Source organism: Opisthocomus hoazin, chromosome 11, assembly GCF_030867145.1.
Source record: "Opisthocomus hoazin isolate bOpiHoa1 chromosome 11, bOpiHoa1.hap1, whole genome shotgun sequence".
Taxonomy (NCBI): Eukaryota; Metazoa; Chordata; class Aves; order Opisthocomiformes; family Opisthocomidae; genus Opisthocomus; species Opisthocomus hoazin.
Window position 1 is genome coordinate 21,369,673 of NC_134424.1, and position 24,977 is coordinate 21,394,649.

The 24,977-nt window shown below is 40.3% G+C and overlaps 1 protein-coding gene and 1 long non-coding RNA gene across 4 annotated transcripts in view; one reads left to right on the forward strand and one right to left on the reverse strand.

Annotated features, from left to right (window-relative positions):
* The window catches only part of LOC142362720 (uncharacterized), a 135,913-nt gene that overhangs the window by 109,750 nt on the left and 1,186 nt on the right, over nucleotides 1-24,977 (reverse strand). The window lies entirely within an intron of this gene.
* On the forward strand, nucleotides 1,035-23,907 carry HRH1 (histamine receptor H1). Its single transcript, XM_075432756.1, has 3 exons — nucleotides 1,035-1,975; nucleotides 15,021-15,153; nucleotides 17,292-23,907. Exon 3 carries the CDS (start codon nucleotides 17,411-17,413, stop codon nucleotides 18,839-18,841), a length of 1,431 nt encoding a protein of 476 aa, XP_075288871.1. The 5' UTR covers nucleotides 1,035-1,975; nucleotides 15,021-15,153; nucleotides 17,292-17,410; the 3' UTR covers nucleotides 18,842-23,907.

Genomic DNA, 24,977 nt, shown 5'->3' on the forward strand with positions numbered 1-24,977 from the left:
AACAAGACTCAAACATAGATTTGTCAAGCAACTGGTTTTATCATAATTGCGATGGGACGGTTAACACTTTATTCAAGAGCAAGAAGATTGCCTTAGTAACATCAAGAGTGTAGCTTATAACACTTCTTCACTGATGGAGGTGCACTTTCTGGCAAAGGATATTATTCTCCTGGACTGAGTGCAGAAACATGGGTGTTTCCCTCTAGTTTCCTGTTAGCCCATGGTGGGGGGCAATTGTACAAAGTTTATGACACTCTTCACCAGTTTTATAGACATTACTAAGTACAGTACTGTTACTAAGTGCATAACTGCTCTTTGCAAAAACATTGCATGAGTTCTTTATGACGTACTTAAGACATGACATACATAACAAAATATTCCTTTTGAATCCACATAGTTTTGTGCAACACATTTCTAAACATTTTAAACAGTGAGGGAAACATAAGCATGATTTTAAAGAAAGGAGTGAAAATTGGTTAGCTGCTTTCCTTTGCAAAAAACCCAACCCCTGCGTGTATGTTTAATACAGAGCAGATGTACTGGGCACACAGAAGTCACACACACATTAAAAAATCTGTTTACCTACGATATCGCAATAACGTGTTCTACATGTGAGGTTTTCCAGGTCTTAAACTAGTTTTGTTTAACTGAAAGAAACTGCCACACACCAAGCTACTGAAGAACCCATGCCCGTTCTCAGGGCAAGAGCGGCAGCCCTGCGGCTCCACCAAGCAAACCGGGTTTCACTCCCGCTCCTCCGCAGACTGCTGGTGTCACCTCAGCCACACCAGCGCCTTCCCCCCCAGGGCAGCTTCCCCGCCGCAGACGGAAGTCCCCTCTGTTTCCACAGGTTCTCGGCGCCCCGGGGTTCAACGCCGAGCAGGGGCGTCCCCGGCCAACAGGCCAGCCGCGACCCCCCGCCGCCTTCCGCCGGCCCCGCCCCCGGGACCGCTCGCCGCGGGCCGGGCAGGGGCGCCGGCGTCCTCGGGCGGCACCGGACCCGAGGGCGGGACGGGAGGGGGGAGCCACGGCGAGCAGAGCGGCGCCGCCAAAGCGCGGCCCTTCAGCCCCGGGCAGAGCCCGGCTCTGCTCCCAGCGGCACGGTCCGGGGCAGGGCAGGGCATCCCAGCCCAGCCCGGCCCCGCTCAGCCACGGGACGCGGCCGCCGCCCAGCCCGGAGCGCCCGGTCCCCGCTCTCCTCCTCGCTTTGCCGGCGAGTGAACGAGCCCCGCGGCAGCGGCGGGCGGGACAGGGGCAGAGCGGGAGCGGCGGCATCCCCGCCTCGGGGGCGGGAGGGCAGCGGCCCGGAGCAGCGCTCGGAGGCGGCGGGGAGGCGGCGGCGCCCCAGCCCTCTCTCGCCCCAGGGCAGGGCTGGGCGCAGGAAGGAGGAGCCGGGGGAGAAGAGGAGAAAACACGAACAGAAGAACCGACCGACACGCTGGATTTTGAACAGCGCTTCCCGAGCATTATTTAAGAACGCGCTGCAGGAGTTGGCTGCTCCCTATCCAGCTCATCCCAGCTAACCCTGACGGCGTTGTTTTCCCCCCCAGCCCAGCCCGGCCCAGGGGACAGCGGGTGAGTGAGCAGAGGGCCTCCCGCACCAGCGGACATCACCGCGCCGTACACATCCAACTCGCACAAAGCTGATCATGTTTTTCTCGAGGAAAAAATAAAAAGCGGCAGCAATACGATAAAAGAAGGTCAGCCAGCTGTCTTCCTCAGAGGACACCGCCTGTGCTCGTTGCAGACCTGCCACCGCCGAAGGGCGTCCCGGTGCAGGGCTCGGCGGCGAGGCCTGCCCGCTGCGCTGGGGAGTGGCGAGGAGCCCGACCCGCCACACGCCAGCAAGGGACGGAGAGAGAAGAGGATGGTCTGACTGGGGGGAAAGAAATGGAAGGGAAACAGAAGCATAAAATCCAGGTTCTCCATTCTGCTTAATGGTCACACACTGGCTACTTGAGTGAAGACGGTTAGGGTGAGTTTCTGTCTACCTGCAAAATATTTATGCCTTTATTTTAAGCATCTTTCTTTTGACAAATGATAAGTATCCATAAAGAGTACATGGCTGAGAAGAGGAGGGAGGGAGGGAGGGGTTGTTTCCTTGTTTTAAGGAAGAAATAGTGGCTTGGCTGAAGAAAGAAAGATTTGCCTGAATGCTAACCCTCATCCCTTCCAGAAGACCAATCTTACTTTTGCAGGTGGGGGGGAAATCCTAGATGCATTAGATTCCATACAGATCTTGTGGTATTTCTCAAATACACAGAAGTCCACCACATCCTGAGGGGGGACAATTGGGGGGGGGGTATAGTAGGGACATAACCTGCTCTAAACCTATACCGCAGGCAAGTCTTAACGCAGCCTCCCCAGCCCTTCCTTTACAGACACTGGGCTGGAGTGATGAGAGGCATCAGGCTTCTTGGATCAGTTGCTTCTAAACTATTTAGTTGCAAGGTGCCAGGCTCTCAAGCTGTAAGAGACATGTGCTCCACCACTTCATCTTAGCCATCTGTTTAACTCAACAAGCAACATTAAAACTGCCTGGAGAAAGGTAGGAGGTTGTATAAGTCAGATATATATACTGGGGGGGGGGGGAGAGGCAGGCTTTGGACATTCAATGGGTTATTGACAAAATATGAAGGAACTCATCATATTGCTCCTGTACAGTTACCAGATGTTTAAAGAGACTTATGACTCAATATATATTCCAAATTAGAGACAAAAAAAATTGGTTTGTACATTAACATATCTAAGTGAGCTCAAACCAAACCTTTAATGGGGTTTACTTTTATTAACAGTACAAGGAGACAGTAAGTCCTCACACCACTAGCATTTTTGTGACACAATCTTTCTCATAGCTTAAAAGCATCACAAGTTCACTTGGGTTGAAATTCAAGTTCATTTTGGTAAATCCCCAAAGAAATTTCGTATTGATCAGCACTTCAGTAGCTTTTGGGGGGTGGGGGGAGCAAAAGTCACAATATTAATCTGATTTTCTTTGACCTAAAAGGTTCAATCTGTTTTATAAAATGTTAAAAACACTACCTTGTAGCTTGCTTTTTTTTTAATAATAGATGTTAATAAAGTATTAGGAAGACATTTTCCATTATGAATTGCAATATTAGTATGATCATGAACTAGTCTGTGCTTATCCTGACCAGACACTAACTCCGGGGCAAGGGGAGTTCTAAGATTTTTTTCCTCCTTTTGAAGAATACAACACTGGATTCCTCAGTATCTATACTACGAGCTAGAGAAAAGAGAGAACACCTTGAAGCATGTGAATCTGAACTTGAGAAATCCGTCTTTGTTGAAGCTAAATGACTCTTCTTCTAAGTTTACACCGCATCTAGCATTTCCTCAGAATTCAGAGACGTTATTCATAGACGTGTTCATCAGGCTTCACAAGTGGTTATCTTACTCTCTATCAGACAATGAAGCTTCCTTTATCCAAACCCAGTTCTTTCTACTGGAAACCACTAAACTGAGTAGCAAATAGCAGATATAGTATTGGGGTATGCAACCTCCACATTTAAAGGACTAATAACTCTTGTCTAAATACTTTTTTTTTTTTTTTTTGGTTAGTGATTCTCCAGTAGTGACTCATTGAGTCACTTGGAAAGAAACAGACAGATTTCGATATTTCCATGACTGTTTGAGTTACATTTTAAAAAGTTTACTGTATTTCTGATGTGGAAAGATTAAAACCAACTAGTTTTACAGTTCATTAAGGGTTGGAGTAAGTAGTTACACAAGGTGGAATTAAAGAAACTAAAGAATTTTTGCTATCCCTGTATAAAAGATGTGCTGGTTTAGTGAGTTGCATTAATGGATTCCAGGAACAGAATAGATCCCCGGTGAAAAGGCACCATTGTGGCTACTCGGCTTTAAAGGCACCACAACACTGGTAAATTCCTCTTCTTTATAAGAGATTTTACAGCTAGTGGTTTTCTTCGCTGCATCAAAGCACAAAGGAGTCTTCATCTATTACAACAGCTACTTAATAGGTCTAACACAGCAAAAGTCTCTTTTTATAGGTAGGTAACGAAGTAGAGAAGATAAGACTTCTCTAGCACTGCACTACTTAATGACAATAGCACTTAAATACTGGTTTATTAAGAATGAACTAGATGATAGTAATGATGCTTAGGCTAGCAGAGAAATTTAATACCATATCTGATAGCTTTAGGATTCTAGTCATGATGGGGTTTTTCCCCCAGTCTCTGGGCAAAAATAATCCATATAAGGGAAATAATGCCACAGGAACAAGATTTATTTTTTTTGTCATGGAAAAACTGACATTTAGTATGACTTTTAAACAAGAAAGTCAAACCACTGGAAGAAGAGTTTAGTAGAAGTCTGAGCTTACATTTTGAAGGCCAGAACATTCTTTGGAATGTGTCGATCTTCTGTTAGATCTTTTGGTTTTAATGCTCATTAAATAGGCGTAGTGTTAAAAAGAGATGTTCAAAAATGCCAGACAGAGAAACAAAAAGGGCATATCTCTTTCTCCTGATAATTTCAGACTAAGATGCAGACTTAAAGAATAATACTTTTTCTCAGGAAATAATTGTAAATACACGTCATAGTACAACAGTATCTATAAAATTGTTTCATTAAGTCGTCGATCATACTGCTAAACACATGGATACATCTAGAACAACTTAAACTTAGGAAGGTTCAGTATTAGTATACAAAAATAAAGGTGAATCATAAGAAGACAGCAGCATTTTACAGCTGGGAGGGGGGGTAGTGGAGCAGGACAGGATACCAGAATAAAATAGAAACACCCAGACATTCAACAGGTTTCCAAGTCTCACTTCATGCAACCAGCACTTGAAAGATACTGAAACTACACTTTCAGACTACCCCAGTTTAGGTAATGTTATTGGGAGTTAAAACATGATATTCAAGATCTCTGCGTACTAATATTGATTCTACTAAGGAGAATGAATATAAAAATGCCCTCTGCTCCAGGTCTATATTCTTGAGCATGGATTAGAGCTGGCAATGATACACAATCATGAACAGCAATCTTTAAAAAAAAAAAACCACACCAAAAAAACCCAATAAAAAACCCATCAACTTTCAAGTGGCTAGGACTACACAGTTTTGCTGAGGATTCTCCAGATGGGCTTCATTTTAAACTTTAATACATCAAAGAGAAAAAGTTCAGCTTCTTTCTTAGGATGAATAGATTCTAGTAATAATCTAGCTGCATATAGTCAGATATTGACTGCTACCAGATTAGATGAGATTTTTAGGCTGCTTGTTGGATATTTGTTCACGTTCTTTATTCACCAGGTCAAAGGATATGGATCTACTATGAACCATGTACCTGAACAAATTCAAGTTGATTATAACATTAAATATAAGTTGATAGCACTGATTTTTATATGCTATTCCTGAAATTCACTGTTCCATTTGTGGGCTTCCCCACCCTCTTCTTTCCAGTTAAGTAGCTACAGTTTCCATTTGTTTGTTTTTCTTTTTGTTAAATTGTTTTCAGAATGTTACTAAAAAACCAGCACCTAAGCCACTGCATTCACTAGTTTTGCTGACAAGTAATGAGCCTGCAACTGTATTCCTGTAAATTAAAGCTCTCTAGATTATGAACCACATCCAGGCATTTTTTTCTTCTTAAATAAGAAGTAGTGTTTCCCTAGCCAAGGTTCTGTCAGTAGTTAAATGCCAGGGCATATTTAATAATTTTTCCTGATACTATTCTTGTAGCTCTCATATCAATCATGCAGGCCAGCTACTCAAGTTCCCCTTCCCTCAGATGAAAGGGCCGAGGGAGGATCAGGCAAGACCTGGTAAAGCTCAGGGAAGCTCAGGTAGGGGATTGAAGAAGGAGAACATCACGGCTTTGGCACAAAGTAGGATGTATTGAAACGTACAGGAAAATACACTTTCTTTTACTCTTCCTTTGCTTTGCATGCCTGCTTTCAACTACTGATTTATGTCTCCAGGATTTACAAAGCATGGTTGAAAATGCATCAGTATCAGAGCAATGAAAATTCAAATAAGCAGAATGATTTGGAGTACACAAACTCCAGTGTAGAGATATCAAAGGCATAGATGCTCTGTCCTTAATTATGCACGGCAGAATAATGCTCTCAAAGAGTCAATTCTCAGTCTAAAAAAATAATGTTAAGAAGCCAGAACAATGTCATGAATTAGTAGATACTGTGTAAGCCTGCAGAGCTCTGTAATTCACTTAAGGTTTCAACACTATTTGTGAGTTCTAAAGAGAAGAAAGAGAAAATAGATGACATCCAGTGAAATAGGTAACATAAAGACACCAGGGACAAACAATTTTGAAGGGACTTATGCATGAACAGTATGTGAAATCTGACAGTATTAATGATAAACTGTTTAGAGATAAGAGCATACCCACAGTAAGATTGTGTGGCACAAATGGTAACCATTCTTTAAAGAAGAAAGTATTATTAAAAATATCTTTCCCCTTCACCACTACTTTGACTAGTTACATACATTTTAGGAGAGTGTTTCAGCTCCTCACCACTCCCGACCAAATCAAACTTCATAGGACTGAATTCGGTTTTGGTGTATAGCTTCCTATCTTGGCATGGCCTCTTCATATTTAGAGTAAAGTACTACTTAGCATTAAACTGTATGCTCATCTATGCAAATGAATGAGGACATGCATGTTTATACAATTAAATGCTACTATTGCCAGTGTTTTCTGTTCACACAAGGATTTCTCTACACAGGAAAGCATATTAGACACACATTAAGCTTTACTTCTTGGGTACCATAACTAGTAAAGGTAACTGTCTTTTTTGAGCAAATATTTGATATTATGCTGTATGTTGCATGTTATTAGTTATGTGAACATTTCTTTAGACTAACACATGTTTGTATTTTGGATTCCATTTCCATTTTTGACAGATTGCCACTGCTCCAACAATATGCCTTTCGATCATAATTTTCTTAGGTTTAGTGGGGTTTTTTGTATGCTGTAAACAATACCTAGCATATACTTCTGGGTTCACATATTGTCAGCATCATATATGAAACACAGAATAAAAGTTGTATTTGTTGTCATCTGGGGAGATCAAATAATCAACTTCATAAAAAAAAATATGCAGAACACAGCGACACAGGAACACATAGTAAATATCAAAACCAGAACGAAGTTTTGCCCGAGGACAGACTCCCCTGTCTCAAGCAAAAGAGCTTTGATGGTGCTCTGGTTGTGCCAATGACAGCAAGAACCTACACAGGAATATTTCTGTGATCAGTCTTTACTCAAGAACTGGCCCTTATGGTATGAGCCTTAAGTTTAAAATTGACCTCTTGTGTTTGGCACTGCCCATGAACAGAAGCATAAGATCGGATGGAAGAATGCAAAGTCAGTATCAGCTTAAGTTAAATAACCGGATCGGATTAGATTTGTTTCAGAACTTTTCTTTTACAGTGTGTTTCTCCATACAAACCAGTCATAAGCAAGTAGTAAATCATGCTTTTCATGCCAAATGGCTTCAAATCAGTATCCCTGTGTAGGCACAACTGAAGTAATAAACTTCTCAAACTTTGAATTGCTAGCGAGTGAAGCTGCATATGTACCAGGAAGTCATAAGCTTTCGTATTTTACAGAAATAATTTGCTTTTAACAAGTTAGTTTGTCTAGTTCCTCTAGTGATGTGCATTCATAATAGCATATAATTTAACTTCTCAGTTAAGCTGGAAAGTAACTGACCACCCTGCTGTTCCACAGAAGTACGCTAGTTAACTCAGGGACTACCTGAATCTCTCCCATGTATGTGCAGCACAGCATGCCATTTTAAAGTGGAAAGAGTATAAGATCAGCAAAGGTACACTACTATAGCATCCCAAACAGAACTGTCTACACAGTTGTTTGGGGGGGGTGTGTGTTTGGTTTTTTGTGGTTTTTTAATAGCAAAGATTTATAGTAATGATAACAGTACTTTTAAATCACCCCTGGGAAATTTGTCAGTGGTAAAATGAGCATGTTTGTTGTCACTGCACAAAATGAAAAGCTGTTTTCCTTCCCTCCTCCCCCCGCCCTGCAATCCAACAGCAACACATACATTTAGCAGTTACCCAAGGATATCAGACTGCAATTTAGAGGAAGATTAAAGATCAGATCCAGTACAGTATTCTTAATCCAATGAAGGGAACAGTACACCAGTAAGGGGAAGGAGGGGGGAAGGTCAGAATGCCAGAGGAGACAATTCTTTCTGAAAGAGACAAGTATTTTCACAAGCAGACACAGCATAACATCTTAAGATCCAAGTTCAGACAGTGCAGTGGTGACTCAGATTCAAATACTCCATTTCCTTACAAAGTTCAGTGCTTGTTATAAACAGCTAAGGACTCAGGATGCCGAAGAAGGATAGCATGACCGTATATAATGATTTGTGTTATTCATGCTAAAATGTTATTTCAAAAGGCTGTGGAGGTTGAATCTTTTTGCTGGCAGATAGCTAAAACTGTAGATAATTTCATTCCTACTAAAGCCAGGACCCCCAGCCAAATAAACGCATAAAGATCAGCAATTAGAAAAATCTATGTTGACAGCAGCATGTAGCCTGCCAATTTGATTGATGCATGTGGCTGTAGAAGCAACTGCTGTGATTCTATAAAAACTACAACCTGGAAATATCAACTATAATCAAGTCAAACATCATCTACAAGCCCCAAGCTGAACTTTCACTTATATTTTCAAGTCTTTCAGCTTGCCCAAACATTTTCTTGCTCTTTGAATTACGCTTCACTTAAGGAAGCCAGATGTAATATTACTTCAATTAAATAAAAGCATAAGTATTTATCTGCAATCCTGACAGCCTGTACCCTAATATCCGGATATACAAATAAAAAATAGCAATAGCATGGTAGAATGACTCGACTGAAAAGAAAATATCCTTACATAAGCAAGTTATAAATTCAGTATATCATACAGTTATAGTCATAAATACATTTTTCTCCTTGAAAGATTTCACAGAGTTACTTAAAAACTTCAAGTTCCCTTCACAGTAGGCTCTGCATTTTGTCTTTCACTTGTTCATAAGGTCTGCTTGCTATCCTTAGAACAACACCGTTCAAGTTAGAGGAACGAGGATAAATTTGATGTCACAGACCAGACCACAGCCAAGCACTGTAGCTCCTGTATAAAAGGGCAGAATTGATGACCTTGCTCTAGTCCCTTTGCAATACCACATTAAGCGGTCCTACACTCGCTGCTCTAACCCTGAGGGGACCATTCATACTGTATTGCATGTTCAAAACAAATGGATAAATAAATTCAAATTCAAGGAGCCTTCAGTTAAAGTAGCTTAAAATGAGTTGTCATGTGCATTTCTACAGATAATTGAATAAATATGTCTTAAGAGTGTGGATGTAACCTCATTACTCCTACTCTGCTTTATTCTTGCTCTGAAACTATACAGCCTATTCACTATATTGTTTAGACAATTGACTGAACCAGGAGGGGAAAAAGAAGTGCAGTAATTATAGCATTGGCCCATCCACTCTCTTCAGAAGTGAAAGTGTGGAGAAGGCTTCAGAAATAGCCTGCTTGCCTTTACCCTCCCCAGGAATAGTATCTTTGCCAGCCACCACTGGCACACTGAAGGCCTGCACTCAACTCCTGAAATCAGTATGCAGATCACCGGTCCAACAACTCAGACAGCTATTTTCTCTCTGCAGCCTAGTCTGTAAAGTAGATGTAAGCACATCTGCAGTAGTGTCCATCTGCTTACACTAGTTCTGGCCTCATTTTTCCCCAAGACAACATTTTCATCAAGAACCACTGAAAATTCTCTGCCACCAAATGCACACAATACAACTTTATGCAAAACTAGACAGCCAGATGTCCAGATCTGTTGGTTAAGAGTTTCTCCACACGAATGAAGAGTCATAAAACAAGGAATGAATGCATTTATAAGTCAGGCTGGGTTGTTTGTTCACATAGTAAAAGATTAATTTATAACTCTCACTGCCCATAAGTAGGTATGTGGGGGGAAGAAGACTTTGAGGATTGACAAAATTTGACTTGTCAGACACTAAAGCTTTAGATTATGTAGTCTTTTCATTTCAGACTAACTATAAGACGCAACTCAGGCACAGATAGAATCTAGTGTTTTTTGATAGTGGTAGACACTTTTTTGGAAAAAAAAAAAAAAAGCTGGTCCTTCCTGGATTGAGACACTGTATCATTTGAATAGGAACAGCAGGCAGGTTATCAAGTTTTGTTCATTTACTATTTATAAAAAATACTGCTTTAACATTGGCAGGCATTGCCCATGGATTGTTTTCTCACAGAGAAATAAATAAATCTTTGAGAAGAAAATTAATCAAACTTCTAGTGTGTTAATACTTTTAAACACCTAAAGAACAATAATAAAAAATCACTAGAAACAAGTAAGTTTCTTAAGTACAACATAGTCAACACAGGTCATCTGAAATCAAATCTTACCTTCTGCCTTGAACTTAGTCTGATGAACAAGAATTTTGTTCTAGCCTATCCTTTTCCTGTTGTAGCTGTAGTTTCTTTAAAATCTATCCATAAGAGATATTCCAGCATCTGCTTCTAGAAACTTACTCCCATTTAGTCAGGATTTAATAGGTTGCACCTGCACTAATGAGTCAGTAAGATATCCACTTAGCATCTCCCAGGAGATTCTTGTTCCTTGGAAGAATTAGCACTGTGACACAATAACAAACAAATCACAATTGCTTATTTTCCTTGTAGAAAAAGCTCTTCACAGACACTAAAAACTAAAGAAGGTACTTCATGGTGAGGTCAGGGCTTAGAAATTCCAAAGAGTTATCCAAGATCTTAGGCTGATTGTTTTCTTTAAAATCCTTTCTGTATTAGTGAGCTTTGTCTCAGTGTAATGAAAGTTAAACCTTCCAAACATTAGAACACATTTATTCAGCATTATTACAGTTGCTCTATTGGGAATGGAGTTACAGATAAGGAATTAAACCAGTAGCTCCTAAACAGCAGTACATATACCACAAACAGTCCACAGCCACTACAAAATGGTGTGCGCCTCAATGAAGAGCAAGAAGCTGCTATCGCAAATCACAGTGCTCTCATGATCACTAACTGCTGATGATATTTGGTACCATTATTACTATGATGATGGTAGGAAGTTTAAGTAAGAAAACTGTAGATTACAATCTTCCCTAGAGCACAGAAGAAGTCATCAGTGAATTTCATAACGTGGAGCAAGGCTTATTATTTTCTAGTTGTCTTCCATTGGACAAGAAGATTCTGCATCAAGAAGAGTGTGGCCAGCAGGACGAGGGAGGTTCTCCTTCCCCTCTACACTGCCCTGGTGAGGCCTCATCTGGAGTACTGTGTCCAGTTCTGGGCTCCCCAGTTCAAGAAGGATGAAGAGCTACTGGAGAGAGTCCAGCGGAGGGCTACAAGGATGGTGAGGGGACTGGAGCATCTCCACTACGAGGAGAGGTTGAGGGAACTGGGCTTGTTCAGCCTGGAGAAGAGAAGGCTGAGAGGGGACCTTATAAATGCCTACAAATATCTGAAGGGTGGGTGTCAGGAGGATGGGGCCAAGCTCTTTTCAGTGGTGCCCAGTGACAGGACAAGGGGCAATGGGCACAAACTGAAGCATAGGAAGTTCCGTCTGAACATGAGGAAGAACTTCTTCCCTCTGAGGGGGACGGAGCACTGGAACAGGCTGCCCAGGGAGGTTGTGGAGTCTCCTTCTCTGGAGATATTCCAGACCCGCCTGGACGCGGTGCTGTGCAGCCTGCTCTGGGTGACCCTGCTTCGGCAGGGGGGTTGGACTAGATGACCCACAGAGGTCCCTTCCAACCCCTACTATTCTGTGATTCTGTGATTCTGTGACAAAGTTGTGTGGCAAAATGTGCTAATTCTTGTAAAGAGTTGCAATCGTGTAGCAGTTCAATGTAAGCTTTGTGGGCAAGACTGTGGTATAAGGGCCAGAGCTCCAAATACAGAGCAGTATTAGAGGGCAGTGACCAACAACATAACACTTCTGCGACTACATGCAACTTCTCTGCATGCTATTTTGTGTCCAGTCACGTTTGCTTCTTAGGAGAAGCTTACCGTTTTCTCTTGTACCGTTCTGTTGGCCTGTGTAGGGGAGAGAGATGTAGACTCTCTGCAACTTACTCCTTATCAAAAGAGCATGGACACTGACAGGTGCAAGGTGTACACAGGCTTCTGTGTTGGAAGCCTTCTTTGGGCCCTCAGAAGACTGAAGAAAGCCACCAAGTTCTCTTTCCTGTACACACAAGTGTGGGACTGCAGCATGTCTGACATGCTGCCAAATGCCTACCATAACTTCTTGTTACGGAGCAATCTGCACGATCTGCAAGATCGCAGGCAGAAACAGCAGCAGCACATGGTGTCACATGCTAGGGAATGCAAAGGAACAGTTGCAAGGACTAGATCATACAAAGGCAACATTGCATTTCTGCTCTATTCTAAGCATTTTGTGGCCAACTCAATCCCTTGGTACATTTTCTTAATGGATTCAGAGGTACAATTTGGCTTCAAATAAAACTGGATGGGTTGGAATTATGTGCTGGGTATACAACTTTCATGCTGAAGGTATGGAGACACTCTTCCAGCTACCTCTTAGAGTGGCTTCTTTTCTCATCAACACACTCCAAACCATAAAATACCCAGAGCTTTATGATACTGTCTTTGGTAGGAGAATACTCACAAAGTCAGGGTTGTAAAAGATCATACGTATGTGAAAACCACAAGTTGTTCAACAGGGAAAATGTAGTGTCACTGTAAGGCTTCAATATGTAACTAGTGGTGTCCCCCAGGGGTCAGTACTGGGCCCAGTCTTGTTCAACTTCTTCATCAATAACCTGGATGAAGAGTCAGAGTACACCCTCAGCAAGTTTGCTGATGATACTAAACTGGAAGGAGTGGTGGATACACCAGCAGGCTGTGCTGCCATTCAGAGAGACCTGAACAGGCTGGAAAGTTGGACAGAGAGGAACCTGATGAAGTTCAACAAGGGTAAGTGCAGGGTCCTGCACGTGGAGAGGAACAATCCCATGCACCAGTACAGGGTGGACCTGCTGGAGAGCAGCTCTGTGGAGAGGGACCTGGGTGTCCTGGTTGGCGACAGGTTAACCATGAGCCAGCAGTGTGCCCTGGCTGCCAAGAAGGCCAATGGGATCCTGGGATGCATTAAGAGGAGTGTGGCCAGCAGGTCGAGGGAAGTTCTCCTCCCCCTCTACTCAGCCCTAGTGAGGCCCCATCTGGAGTACCGTGTCCAGTTCTGGGCTCCCCAGTTCAAGAAGGATGAGGAGCTACTGGAGAGAGTCCAGCGGAGGGCTACGAGGCTGATGAGGGGACTGGAACATCTCTCCTACGAGGAGAGGCTGAGGGAACTGGGCTTGTTCAGCCTGGAGAAGAGAAGGCTGCGAGGGGACCTTAGAAATGCTGATAAATATCTGAAGGGTGGGAGTCAGGAGGATATAGCCAGACTCTTTCCAGTGGTGCCCAGCGACAGGACAAGGGGCAACGGGCACAAACTGAAGCATAGGAAGTTCCGTCTGAACAGGAGGAAGAACTTCTTTACTGTGAGTGTGATGGAGCACTGGAACAGGCTGCCCAGGGAGGTTGTGGAGTCTCCTTCTCTGGAGATATTCCAGAGCCGCCTGGACAAGGTCCTGTGCAGCCTGCTGTAGGAGACCCTTCTTTGGCAGGGGGGTTGGACTAGATGACCCACAGAGGTCCCTTCCAACCCCTAACATTCTTTGATTCTGTAATATCCTAATCCAGTCTCAAGATCTACTCGCTCTAGACTAGGGCAAATGGTTCTTGCAAGCCCATTCTAGCAATTAATAGTGTAGATGTTTGTTACTGGGCATAGTTCCACTCCAGCCATATTAGACCCTATCATGTAAGTGGACTTATTACAATGGAAGATGTCAGAAGGTCAAAACCTGACTAAGTTGCTTGCATTGCATTAAAGTTTTTAAAACAACAACAAAATTTTATTTCTAAATCAACATTGCTTGTCTAGGGTGTCCGAATGAATACCCAAAGTCTAGACAGAAAAAAACAGTATAGTAGTCAGGACACTGTTTGAAGAGCAAGGGAGCCTTGTTGGTTTCAGAGCTAACATTACTGCATGATGTTCAGCAGATCATTTTGACCTGTTCCTCAATTTCACTTTAAAATTTAATAGCACATGGCCAGCTCCCTATAAAGCAGAGAAGATAAAATCTGTCAGAGACTATGAACTGCTCAGATGACTTTGTGATGAAAATTACATTGTAAGACAGAATTATTATAAATACAGAGTACCTGTTAGCATGTGTCTTTTTTTAAAATGTAAATGCATTACCCAGAATTTCTCTTGTTCTTAGCGTTCTCAAATGATTTGCATCTCCTGACATCATTCTTGGATTGTTATAGCCTGTATAAGCTCTTCCGAAAAAGAAAAGTAATCAAGCTTTGTCATTTAGTAAAAGACATTTTAAAAAAAGTGGAGCATGAGTTGAAAAACTAGAGCTTTGTGCCTTCTTTGGAGCAGAAGTACTCCAGATCAAGTTCCGCAGGCTGCTTCCTAAATGCCACCCTATCTCACCACAGCAGTTGTAAAAAGAAGGTTTGGGAAGCAGTCAACACCATTTACTGTATCCTGCTCTATGTTTTATTCCATATGCAGTTCATAAATAATGGAGGAGAGCTGTCTAATCAGATACCTTTCTTTGCTGTTCTTCTTTCTGTTAAAGACCCAATCAAAGTTGCCTTCTCTCCCTGTATTTTGCCATAAATTTAAATGAAAATATGTGGGAGTGAAGATTAGTCATTTCTTTTTTAGATCCCTCAAGCAATGAACATCAACTTCTTGACTTGACCATGCCCCATATACTTAACTCCAGCAGAGAGGTTACAATGTATAGTTGTGGAAAGAAAGACAATGACAGACTGCGATATAACCATTTCCCATCCCCAGACATGTTGGTTGAATATCCGTGGAGTAATTTCTGTTCTTGTTCTCACACAGGAGATTCTTGAGGCCTCTCTGATCTTCTGACACCTGTAACTAGCTGTCACTGAAGAACTACACATGTCAGAACCTGAAGGCTACAGAGAATAGAGAATCATAGAATACAGCTCTTGAGATCACACCCCACAGTGTATGTATTTCCTCTGCCTATGGATGTTACTGCTACCAAGCACACATCTTCTTTCATAATACCAGACACTTTTAAGTAAAGCTTAAGGAAAAAGGAATTTGACCTCTTGTAAGAAAGCACACAAACATTTTAACTTCAACCCTGATTACTGGAATAAGAAAGAGATAAAGTTAGCATAAAATATTGAATTATTGAATTTCAATATGAAATATTGAATAATCTATTGCATTGTGTTGTTCTGACCATGTCTAGAATAACAAGGATGAGAAATGCCATACAATCTCTCAGTGTTAGTTGTGTAAATATTTTGAGCTAATATGTCTGCAGTCTCAGTTTCAATCTTCATTGCTTTAAGAGATATACCAGCACATAAACTCAGGCGAGTACTATAAGAATGGCAGAAAATATGTATCACCCTCACAGATGTTTTTCCTATATATCCTATATTCCTAATTGGATATTCCAACTTCTCATGTGCTCCAAGACTTAAAATATTATTAATAATTTTTTGGACTTTAGATCAACTCATGAAATTATGAGTTAGGAAGTCAAAGATACCAAAGGCATAGAGAATTTCTAGATAATGGAACAGCATATCTACTCAACTTTGAAAAGGTGCTTTTCTTACCTCTACACTCCCTTCCTTTCCCCTTTCATTGCCATTATTTGAGTTACTATGCTTGTGTTAGAAAATAGGAAAAATAACACATTTTATAATTAAGGCCTATGATCTCGATATATAACCTCTACGTTCACAGATGAAGTATGCAGCTATAGTTCTTTCCTGATGCAGATCAAGTCACCACAAAGCTACATACCACTGTGTCTGTACAAATGAAATCTGCCACTCCTTGATAACTCCTGCAAAATAGTACATAGAAATGAATGTGACTAGAAAACAAGCCTAACTGGGCAAATGTGGACCATTGTGAAATAGGTTTTGTATATGCCATGGTCAGTATTTAGCAGCTTGTCCTTTCTAACTGCAGTGCATGTACAGGAATTCCCAGGCACTCTAATCATGGGGATATGTACAATTTTAAATAATTTTCATTCTGAAGGCTCTACGCATGGCTCCTGCCAAAGTTCTAAGCAAATAAAGATATCTCATTTATTAAAGATTAATTATAAAAAAAAATTCTTAGGCATAAAGGAAAGGTTTGCTATGTGTTCTGTCTCCACACCTCTTATTTCCAATTTATGTTCTACCTTAATGCAGCAAACAGCAACAGCAAGCATGCAGGAGTGACATGGGTTCTCCAAGTTACTGGAGAACAGTTCTTGCGTATGGCTCTAAGGCATCTGGATGACAAGTAAACTTCAGCCTAAAAGACCCTATATTTGTATACATTTGAGAATTTGCAAGATGCTTATTAATCCTGAAAACTCCTATTATTTTCCCTGAAATTTTATTAGTTTGTATTTGAAATAAAGTAGGGCTGTGATCTTTACGTGTTTGAAATCCGTGTAAGCCTAGACTGGGTAGGAAGAGATTACTCATTACCTACAATTTGAACAAATGCCTACCAGTGAAAACAAAGGCATTGGTTGCAACCTCAGGGATTGAGACTCTGTATCAGCTAAAGGTGTATACTGGCTGCAGTCTTTTTATTTTTTGGAATACCTTGTCACTTGACATCACATGGTACCCTATTATTGGTGGACAACTAAATCCAACTTCTGTATTCTTAAACTATTAAATTGTAAACAATCACTGGTTTGTTTAAAACTATTTTATCACTATCTGTATTCTGTGATTTAGTACAAAACATGTTAATTTACTTTACATTAACACACTTTAAATTGGTTTGCCAATATGTAGTTTATATTATGGTTCATGATCAGCTATATAATAAGATACACTAAATTAAAACAGTGAGGACTGAAATTCCTTCTCCAGATTCTGGGGTCAGAATTATACAAAGCCCCATGAAACCTCTGCAAACCATTTTGGATTGGCTCTTGGACCTTGCTCCAGTATTTTTCATAGAACATAAGTTACTCATATGTAAAAAGTTGTAAAAATTCATTATTTAGGCAAGTCCTAAAAGGGACAGTGCTAAGCTGAAGCACAGATTAGTTTTATTATTTTATTTTATTACTACAGTGACTGAGTATATTTCTCTTCTTTTCTGTAGTTCTGGAAATAAAAATCACAAAGCAATCCAACACGTTTTCATCCAGGAGTGTAAACCAAGACTGAATTTCCAAGTGTCCTTGACATCTCTGATTTTCATTCTGTGTTCTTGTGCAAAAGATGTCAAAAAACACAACAGAGAACTCAACTAACCCTCACTCAGTTCTTCTAGGTCTGTCCCTGGGAAGCATTTCACTGGTAACTATTGTCATGAATATATTAGTACTATATGCTGTAAAAACTGAAAAGAAGCTGCAAACAGTTGGCAATTTATACATTGTCAGCCTCTCTATTGCAGATCTTATAGTTGGTGCAGCTGTTATGCCCCTGAATATTGTTTATCTCCTGTCCTCTAGTCCTGTGTGGACTCTAGGCTTACCAGCCTGTTTGTTCTGGCTGTCAATGGATTACGTGGCCAGCACTGCATCCATTTTCAATCTCTTCATATTGTGCATTGACCGTTATCGTTCAGTTCAGCAACCACTGAAATATCTCAAGTACAGAACAAAAATGAGAGCATCGCTAACAATTTTGGCGGTTTGGTTGCTGTCTTTCATGTGGGTCATTCCAATCCTAGGATGGCATGTTTTTGCTAATAATGGGGAAAGGAAAGTAAAGGAAAAGTGTGAAACTGAATTCTCTGAAGTCACCTGGTTTAAAGTATTGACAGCCATTGTCAATTTCTACCTACCCTCTACCATGATGTTATGGTTCTACTATAAAATATTCAGGGCTGTTCGAAAACACTGTCAACACCGAGAGCTCATCGATGGATCATATCGGTCTTACTCAGAAAAAAACACCATACATCATAGTAAGACGAAGGATGAGCAAAATATTTGCCTCCAAAAGCAAATCTTAGATGAGAACATCCCTCCCAAAGAGAAGCAAAGCTCCCCTCAGCCCAAACATATGGAGAAACAGCTTCATTTCGGTAATCCTGACAAGTCTTCAAAAGCATTCGTTAGCAAGAGTAATAGCAAAGTCCTTAAATGGAGCTGTTTTCCTCTCACCACTGCCCAGTCTGAGCCAGGCCTGGATAAAGCAGGAAAGAAGTGCGTGGATGTAGCAAAAGAGAAAGAAAATGAAGAGGAGTCTTGCTCACAAGACAGTGACTTAAGTGAGGCATCAGACAACCAGACATTCACAGAGGAGGTACCCTGCAGAGAGCACTCCAGTCCTAATCCTCAAATAGCCTGCAGTCCTCAGGAAAAGAGCAAGAACAGGGATTTCAGAGGACTGACTTATCTGAGGAAAACCTGGCAAAGTCTGCATACCCGTTCCAAAAGGCGCAGTCAAGGACTGCATGTGAACAGGGAGAGGAAAGCAGCTAAGCAGTTAGGGGTCATAATGGCAGCCTTTATGTTGTGCTGGATTCCCTATTTTGTATTATTTATGGTAATAGCTTTCCATGGCCATGAACAATTTTCAAAATTACACATGTTCACTATATGGCTTGGCTATGTGAACTCCACCTTAAATCCATTCCTATATCCTCTTTGTAACCAGAATTTCAAGAAGACATTCAAAAAGATCCTTCACATTCGCTGATATTGGTCTGGTTTTGTTGACCTAAAAAGCAGCTCAAGAGTTCAACCAAACAAAATGTTCCAGTTTCAAAGACAAATGCCATGGGTAAAGCAGAAGTCTTTTGAAAACTGTAGTTTATAAACAAGTGTTAGTAAAAGTGGGAAACATGCATTTCACAGCTTCAACACATTTGAAGAAGAACTAATTCCAGCCAGGAATCTGAAAAACTCAGGGGCAATCTCAGAACTGTTACACTGCTGTACACATTTTACAATTTGAGATTACCTCTTTCATCATGTAGAACAAAAACTGGAGATACAAATAGAGATCTTCAGTGATTATAAATTATTCAGCTACAGAAAAGGAAGAAATAGAATAACATTTCTGTGACTGGCCAAATATATATTTAGCTTTCAACCTACTTCATTAAACACAGGAACACATTGCTTGTGAAGTGAGATCTGCAAGTGGCGGTACTTTGCATAGTCAAAGAAAGAAGCTTGAACTGTTTAAAAAAATCTACCCTATTTATTTATAGTTTCCCCCAAATCATAAACATTTTTGAAATGTCAAGTCATATTGTAACTTACCATATCTCTTTGATATCATGCTTGCTTCACTTATACCCATAAATGTTAACTTCACTGAAAAAACCCAGTATTTTTATGTCCCAGAAATTTTGCTAAGACTTTCCATACTCGACATACTATCACTATCTATTCGAGAAGGGTATACTGTTTTTTCTAGACTTCCAGAATATAGCTGATTGCAGACTACACATATTTTCTTCTTCCTACAAGTTGGCAAATAACCTAAGCATGCAGTGGCAATACTAATCCATATATACTTATCTTGTAGTAGGCAAACCCTACTATATCGAGGCAAACTCAAGAGCAACAACTCAAGCTTGCAAAATAGAAAATAAAACATATGTAGCATGTTTACCTTTTCCATCCTTTATATTTAATTGCATTTTATAAATCATGCTATAAATGCTGTAAAATATTTCAGGAGAAACACACAATAACAGAATACTCTCGGTTGTAAGGGATCTCAGGAAGACATCTAAGTACAACCTACAACTCAAAGCTAGGCTGGCTTTGACATTACATCAAGTTGCTCAGGGCCTTGTCCACACCTGAATGACAAGCATCTGTAAAAACAGCTTCATCTGGAAAAGGCGGGAGGCAGCCTTGACAGAGAAGTTTGCAGCTAAGGTTCATTCTACTAACTTTGAGCATTCACTTGCTCAGCCATTGATTTCACTGTTTCTAAGTACTAATTCATTCTGAAAAACAGACATGCCTGTTACACAACAGGAATCAATCCCCTCTGCTTAAGTGCAGTCAGGTATCCGTTTATTCCCAAAGGAAGAAAACATAGTTCCTCAGCAAAAAAGTACATACTGGCATATGTCGCATGAGTTAAGTTATCAGAAAACTTACAACCTCACAGAACGATTACACCAAAATAAAAAAAAAAGAGTATACAGACTGGGGAGCAGGGAGGAGAATGCAGGCAGAGGAGATCTCAGGCTCTATATTAGTTGAATGTCTCAAGACCAGATACCACCTTGTTTGTGGCACACCAGATAACTTCAACAGCTAAAGTCACATTGAAGTGTAATGGTGAGTTTATGTAAGTCTTTTCCATACATTTTGGGAAGGATGATTAGAGAGGCATGCTGAAGGATCAATGTGAAAACAATCTCCTCCCATTCATTTTGTTGTGCTGATGAATTTACCACTTCCTGAATGCTTTCTTGCTTCTGAAATTGCTCAGTTAGCTTAACAACAAAGTTCTGATGGAACTGGAACTCCTTCAGCTGAGCACTGTCAAGAGTTTGGTGGGATGAGTTGAAGGGACGTTCTGTGTACTATCTTTGTTACATCAGTAGTGAAAAATAGTAGTTTAACGGTTGGAGGACAGATTCTGAATTCTATGTTCTTGATTAATGATCTTGAACTAGAGTCCCTCTGTGCCACATGTGCCTATTCTGTAAACTGAATATGACAAGACCTACAGTAACAATGCAACACTTGGGAAAATGTTTGCATGATGCTCATGGATTTGGGGTATAATACGCTACCTAAATGTAAAGTATTATTATACTCTGTCATTTTTATTTCTCTGAATTAAACACCTGAATGTCAATAGTTGTATTTAAAGTATTCAATATTAAACAAAGCCCTACTATGTCTGCATTTTAATAAATTGGAAAAATGTGTTACAGGAATAAACTTAAATTCAGTCTATTTCAATAAAAGGTTCAGAGATTAGTTGACTGTGGTCTGAAGTAGAATTCAGGAAAAAACTGCTATTAGGGAACTTAAATCTAGGAAGAAAAAAAGGAAAAATACAGAGACAAAATATAGAAGCAGCAAAGTTCATTCCAGTTCAGACAGCTTTTTCATAGCAGGAGCAGTATCTGCACAAGTAGTAATATATGCCTTCTTCGGGACTACAAGGCAGCATCTTTTGAAACATGTGCTCTAATCCAATGGCCTTTCACAAACAACTTCTCAGAGACACAGCCATTATGATTTTTTTTTCTGTAGCAATGTGCAACAGCAATTCTAGCCAAAATGGATAGTAATTTAGGCGATCCTTTGAGGAAATACAAAAGCAGCACACTAAGACACGTAGTTATTAGTGTACACTGCTGAAACATGCTCACCCAAGGGCTACTTAGAGTTATCAAGAAGTCTACCCTCTTGATCATGACAAGTGCCTTTTCTGTCTTTAAAATGTAGTAATACATGAAACATCAACCTAAACAAAATTACTGAAAATTGGTCTACAAATTATGACAATTGTGACAAAGAATACCTCTGGTACCATTAAAGAACATTCGAACACAGAACAGCCAAACCTAGGCAAATAAAGCTGCCTGAATATTTTTTATCTCCCTTCGTTGTTGTCCATAATATTAGTGTAACTGTGTTAATAATAAACACAGGGGAAGTTGTCATAGTGGGCTTTTCTGATGTGATAGCTATAATAGATAATAATAAACCAGGAAAATGGGATACTGTCTATTTTAAACTTCCAATTAGCAAGGTACCTATCAAGATTTATCAGTTTATTTTACTGAATAGGCAATCTGAATGGCTTTGGATGTAAGAGAAGCAGAGGAAAGCAAGTTTGGGTAAGGAATGGAGAAGTCTACTACCACATGGGGCCAAGCCTCAAGAGAATATTCCAGGTGTGGTTTCCTCTAAAGTATTTTCAATGTTTTCCAGTTAATAAACAAGGTCGGAGAACACATTGCTTTAAGAGAACATAACAACTTTCTTGGAATTTCTTGGACTGGAGTACTGCTTGGATTAAGGTGTGGTGAGAACAACCAAACAAGCTTTTGAGACGCAGAAAAATATACTGTCACCATTTTTTCTGTGTCAATGGTGACATCTAGTGGGTACTGAGCAGAATTCTGGGCTTCTGCATCAAATACTGCATCTCATGGAAGTTTATAAAGGAGAGGTGCAACTAGCAAGTGGATCCTGCCATATAGTACACGTTTCTCTTCCCATATTACTTTCAGGAAATGTGGCACTCAATACGGGAAACATTAGTGTAGGTGCACGTTTTGGCTTCATTCCATCATCTAAAAGGACTCCATTAAATTCTCTGCGAGACCACTTTGTGATAGCACAATAAATGGCAATGACTGAAAGATTCACTTGTATTCTAATCCTGTATTTCTAATCCTGAGATATTAATATACAAACACCATAGACACCTCTGAATAGTTCTAGAGGAGATCCCAAATTCTGCAGATTGCTGTATCTTTCCACTGCTATCATGGGATGCGAGAGCACTAGCCTCCTAACTTCACTGGGATGGCTTAAGTTCCTAAAGATGAGGTGTAAGAATACATTTGAAGGTTTCAGTGCATGCATTCCCTCCACCAGAATGAGAATTAGTTCATTTGGAAATGCTAAGTTAAGCTTAAATACTGTGCATACATATTCACTTTTGTTTACTCATTAAGTACAATGACAAAACTATTTTCTTAAAAATATGTCTATTGAAGAATTAGAAGATAAAAAGAACAATTAATGTTAACACTGTGTGAGAGGTAGCTCATGAAAATAGTTTACACTCCTGATACCGAATTCCAAATTATCTTTAAAAATGATACATACCTGACACTGAAATAAACCATTTCTACACAGTCATCTTACAGTCTAAAACAGAAATTTTAAAAAAAATCAGATGTGAGATGTACACACTATACATGCACAGACACATGAGCACACATACCAGGCTACTACAAAATTGCTGTCTGAGATCTCCACCAGTTAAAAAGCGTAAGAGCTCCCACTGAAAGAGATGTACGTTTGTGTGTGGTCATGGTTAAAACCATATTGGCATTTGGTAAATCTACCAATGTTTTCATTTTTAACAATATTTGTATCCCTTATCATTCTGTTTTGTCTACCACAGTATCTTGTGTTTAAACTCTGAGATGTTCCAACTAAAATACACCTGAAAAGAAATACAGCACCCATTGCTAGACATTGGCACTGTGTAATTAAAATGAATGCCTACTGTGTAATTAAATTCAATGTCCTGAGTAAAATCAAATGCCTTTTGTTTTGATCAGACATAACTTAGTCTTCAAAACCAACACAGTCAGACCTGGGAACTGAGCTCAGGTCTCCCACCTGGCAATCTAATATCCTCCTGACTGGATATGAATAATCCCTCAGCTCAGTTCGTTGAGGGGTAACAACTGTTTCTCTGTACCACCTCAAAGTGCTCATAGGAGAGGCACACACCTGTGCCACAGAAATTAGTGACGATGCTCACAGAAGCCTATCAACACGACAACTGCAAGATGATACCTTTTTTAGCACACTCCTACTTTCCTCCACTACTGATTCAAGTATTCTTTGCTACAACAGACTTTCAATTTTGCAGTGTCCCACTCTTGCAGCCGTAGCGGGTGTACAGCGTGGGACGAGGTGACTTTTGACAGAATTTTTGTAAATAGATAGTTCTGTCAGGCTCTGCCTGTATTTTGTGATCTTGTTCACTGAGAATGTTGTGTAAAAGTCATTTAAATCCTTAAATGGAAAGCACTATATAAACCTAAATAAATATTATTTATATTAAAATTTATAACTGAATCTTATCTGAACTAAATAGTTGTGAGAAGTTATCTTCTCCAAAACATGTTGAGTCCATATTCCCCAAGAATGGATGAGTTTGAATCTGCTTCTATTTTATTGTCATATTCAGTTCCAGGATTATTTTCTCTTGCTGCAAGAGTTTGCTTGGGGAAGTGGAAAGTCCTGCCTACCGAAATATATGCTAAAAATGCCCAACATATCTGTTCCCTTGTTTTTAAAGAGCCTGTCTTCTAGTTGATTACTATTCTTATGTTTATTACAGACACTTTTATTTGCTCAAAGGAAGATCTCACAAGGTAAACCATACCTGCAACAATCAAGGAACTCCAGCATAAATCTCAGAATAACTTTGTTACAGCCACTTCAATGAAGCTCCCAAGCACAGAGAGATCTCCGACTGAAGCTGCTTCTTTCTCTTACATTGTAAGACTTCACTGCAGTGTGCTCACATGTATACATCAGCAGTTTCACGCGTAAATCTCAAGTTTATTTCCCAGGTCAGCTAGTCTGTATGAAAAACCATAGTCCAAGACTGCAAGCCTACCAGATGCATCTCCCATTTCCCTGAAGCTACAACTGTTGTGCAGAAATCTAACTCCTAGGGTCTGATTTATTTTCAGGTACAACATGTCTAGTTGAGATAGTAAGGTGATGTGGGCTCACAGAAGAGCATCCCTCTGCCCTTTATCAGTCTTATTTCTCATGACCTATGTTGCGTGCTGACAGCTGTTTCATAAACCATGTTATGAAACTGGAAATGTTCCAAGACTATGAATCTAAGCTAGGTTATGGTTCTATGGAGACTGAGTAACAACGTTCCACCTATTTTGATGGGATGTCATCAATGTTCCTTTTATATTTCATGTAAAAAGAGAATACAAAGACCAAAAAGTGATAAAGTCTTTTCCAGCCTCGGGGAAATAAACAGCAGCACTGAGTTATGAAGTGTCCAACAGAGTAAAGGTATTACCAATACCAAAAAAGTGAGTGGCATGCAGAATGGGGAACTGTAGAGTTTC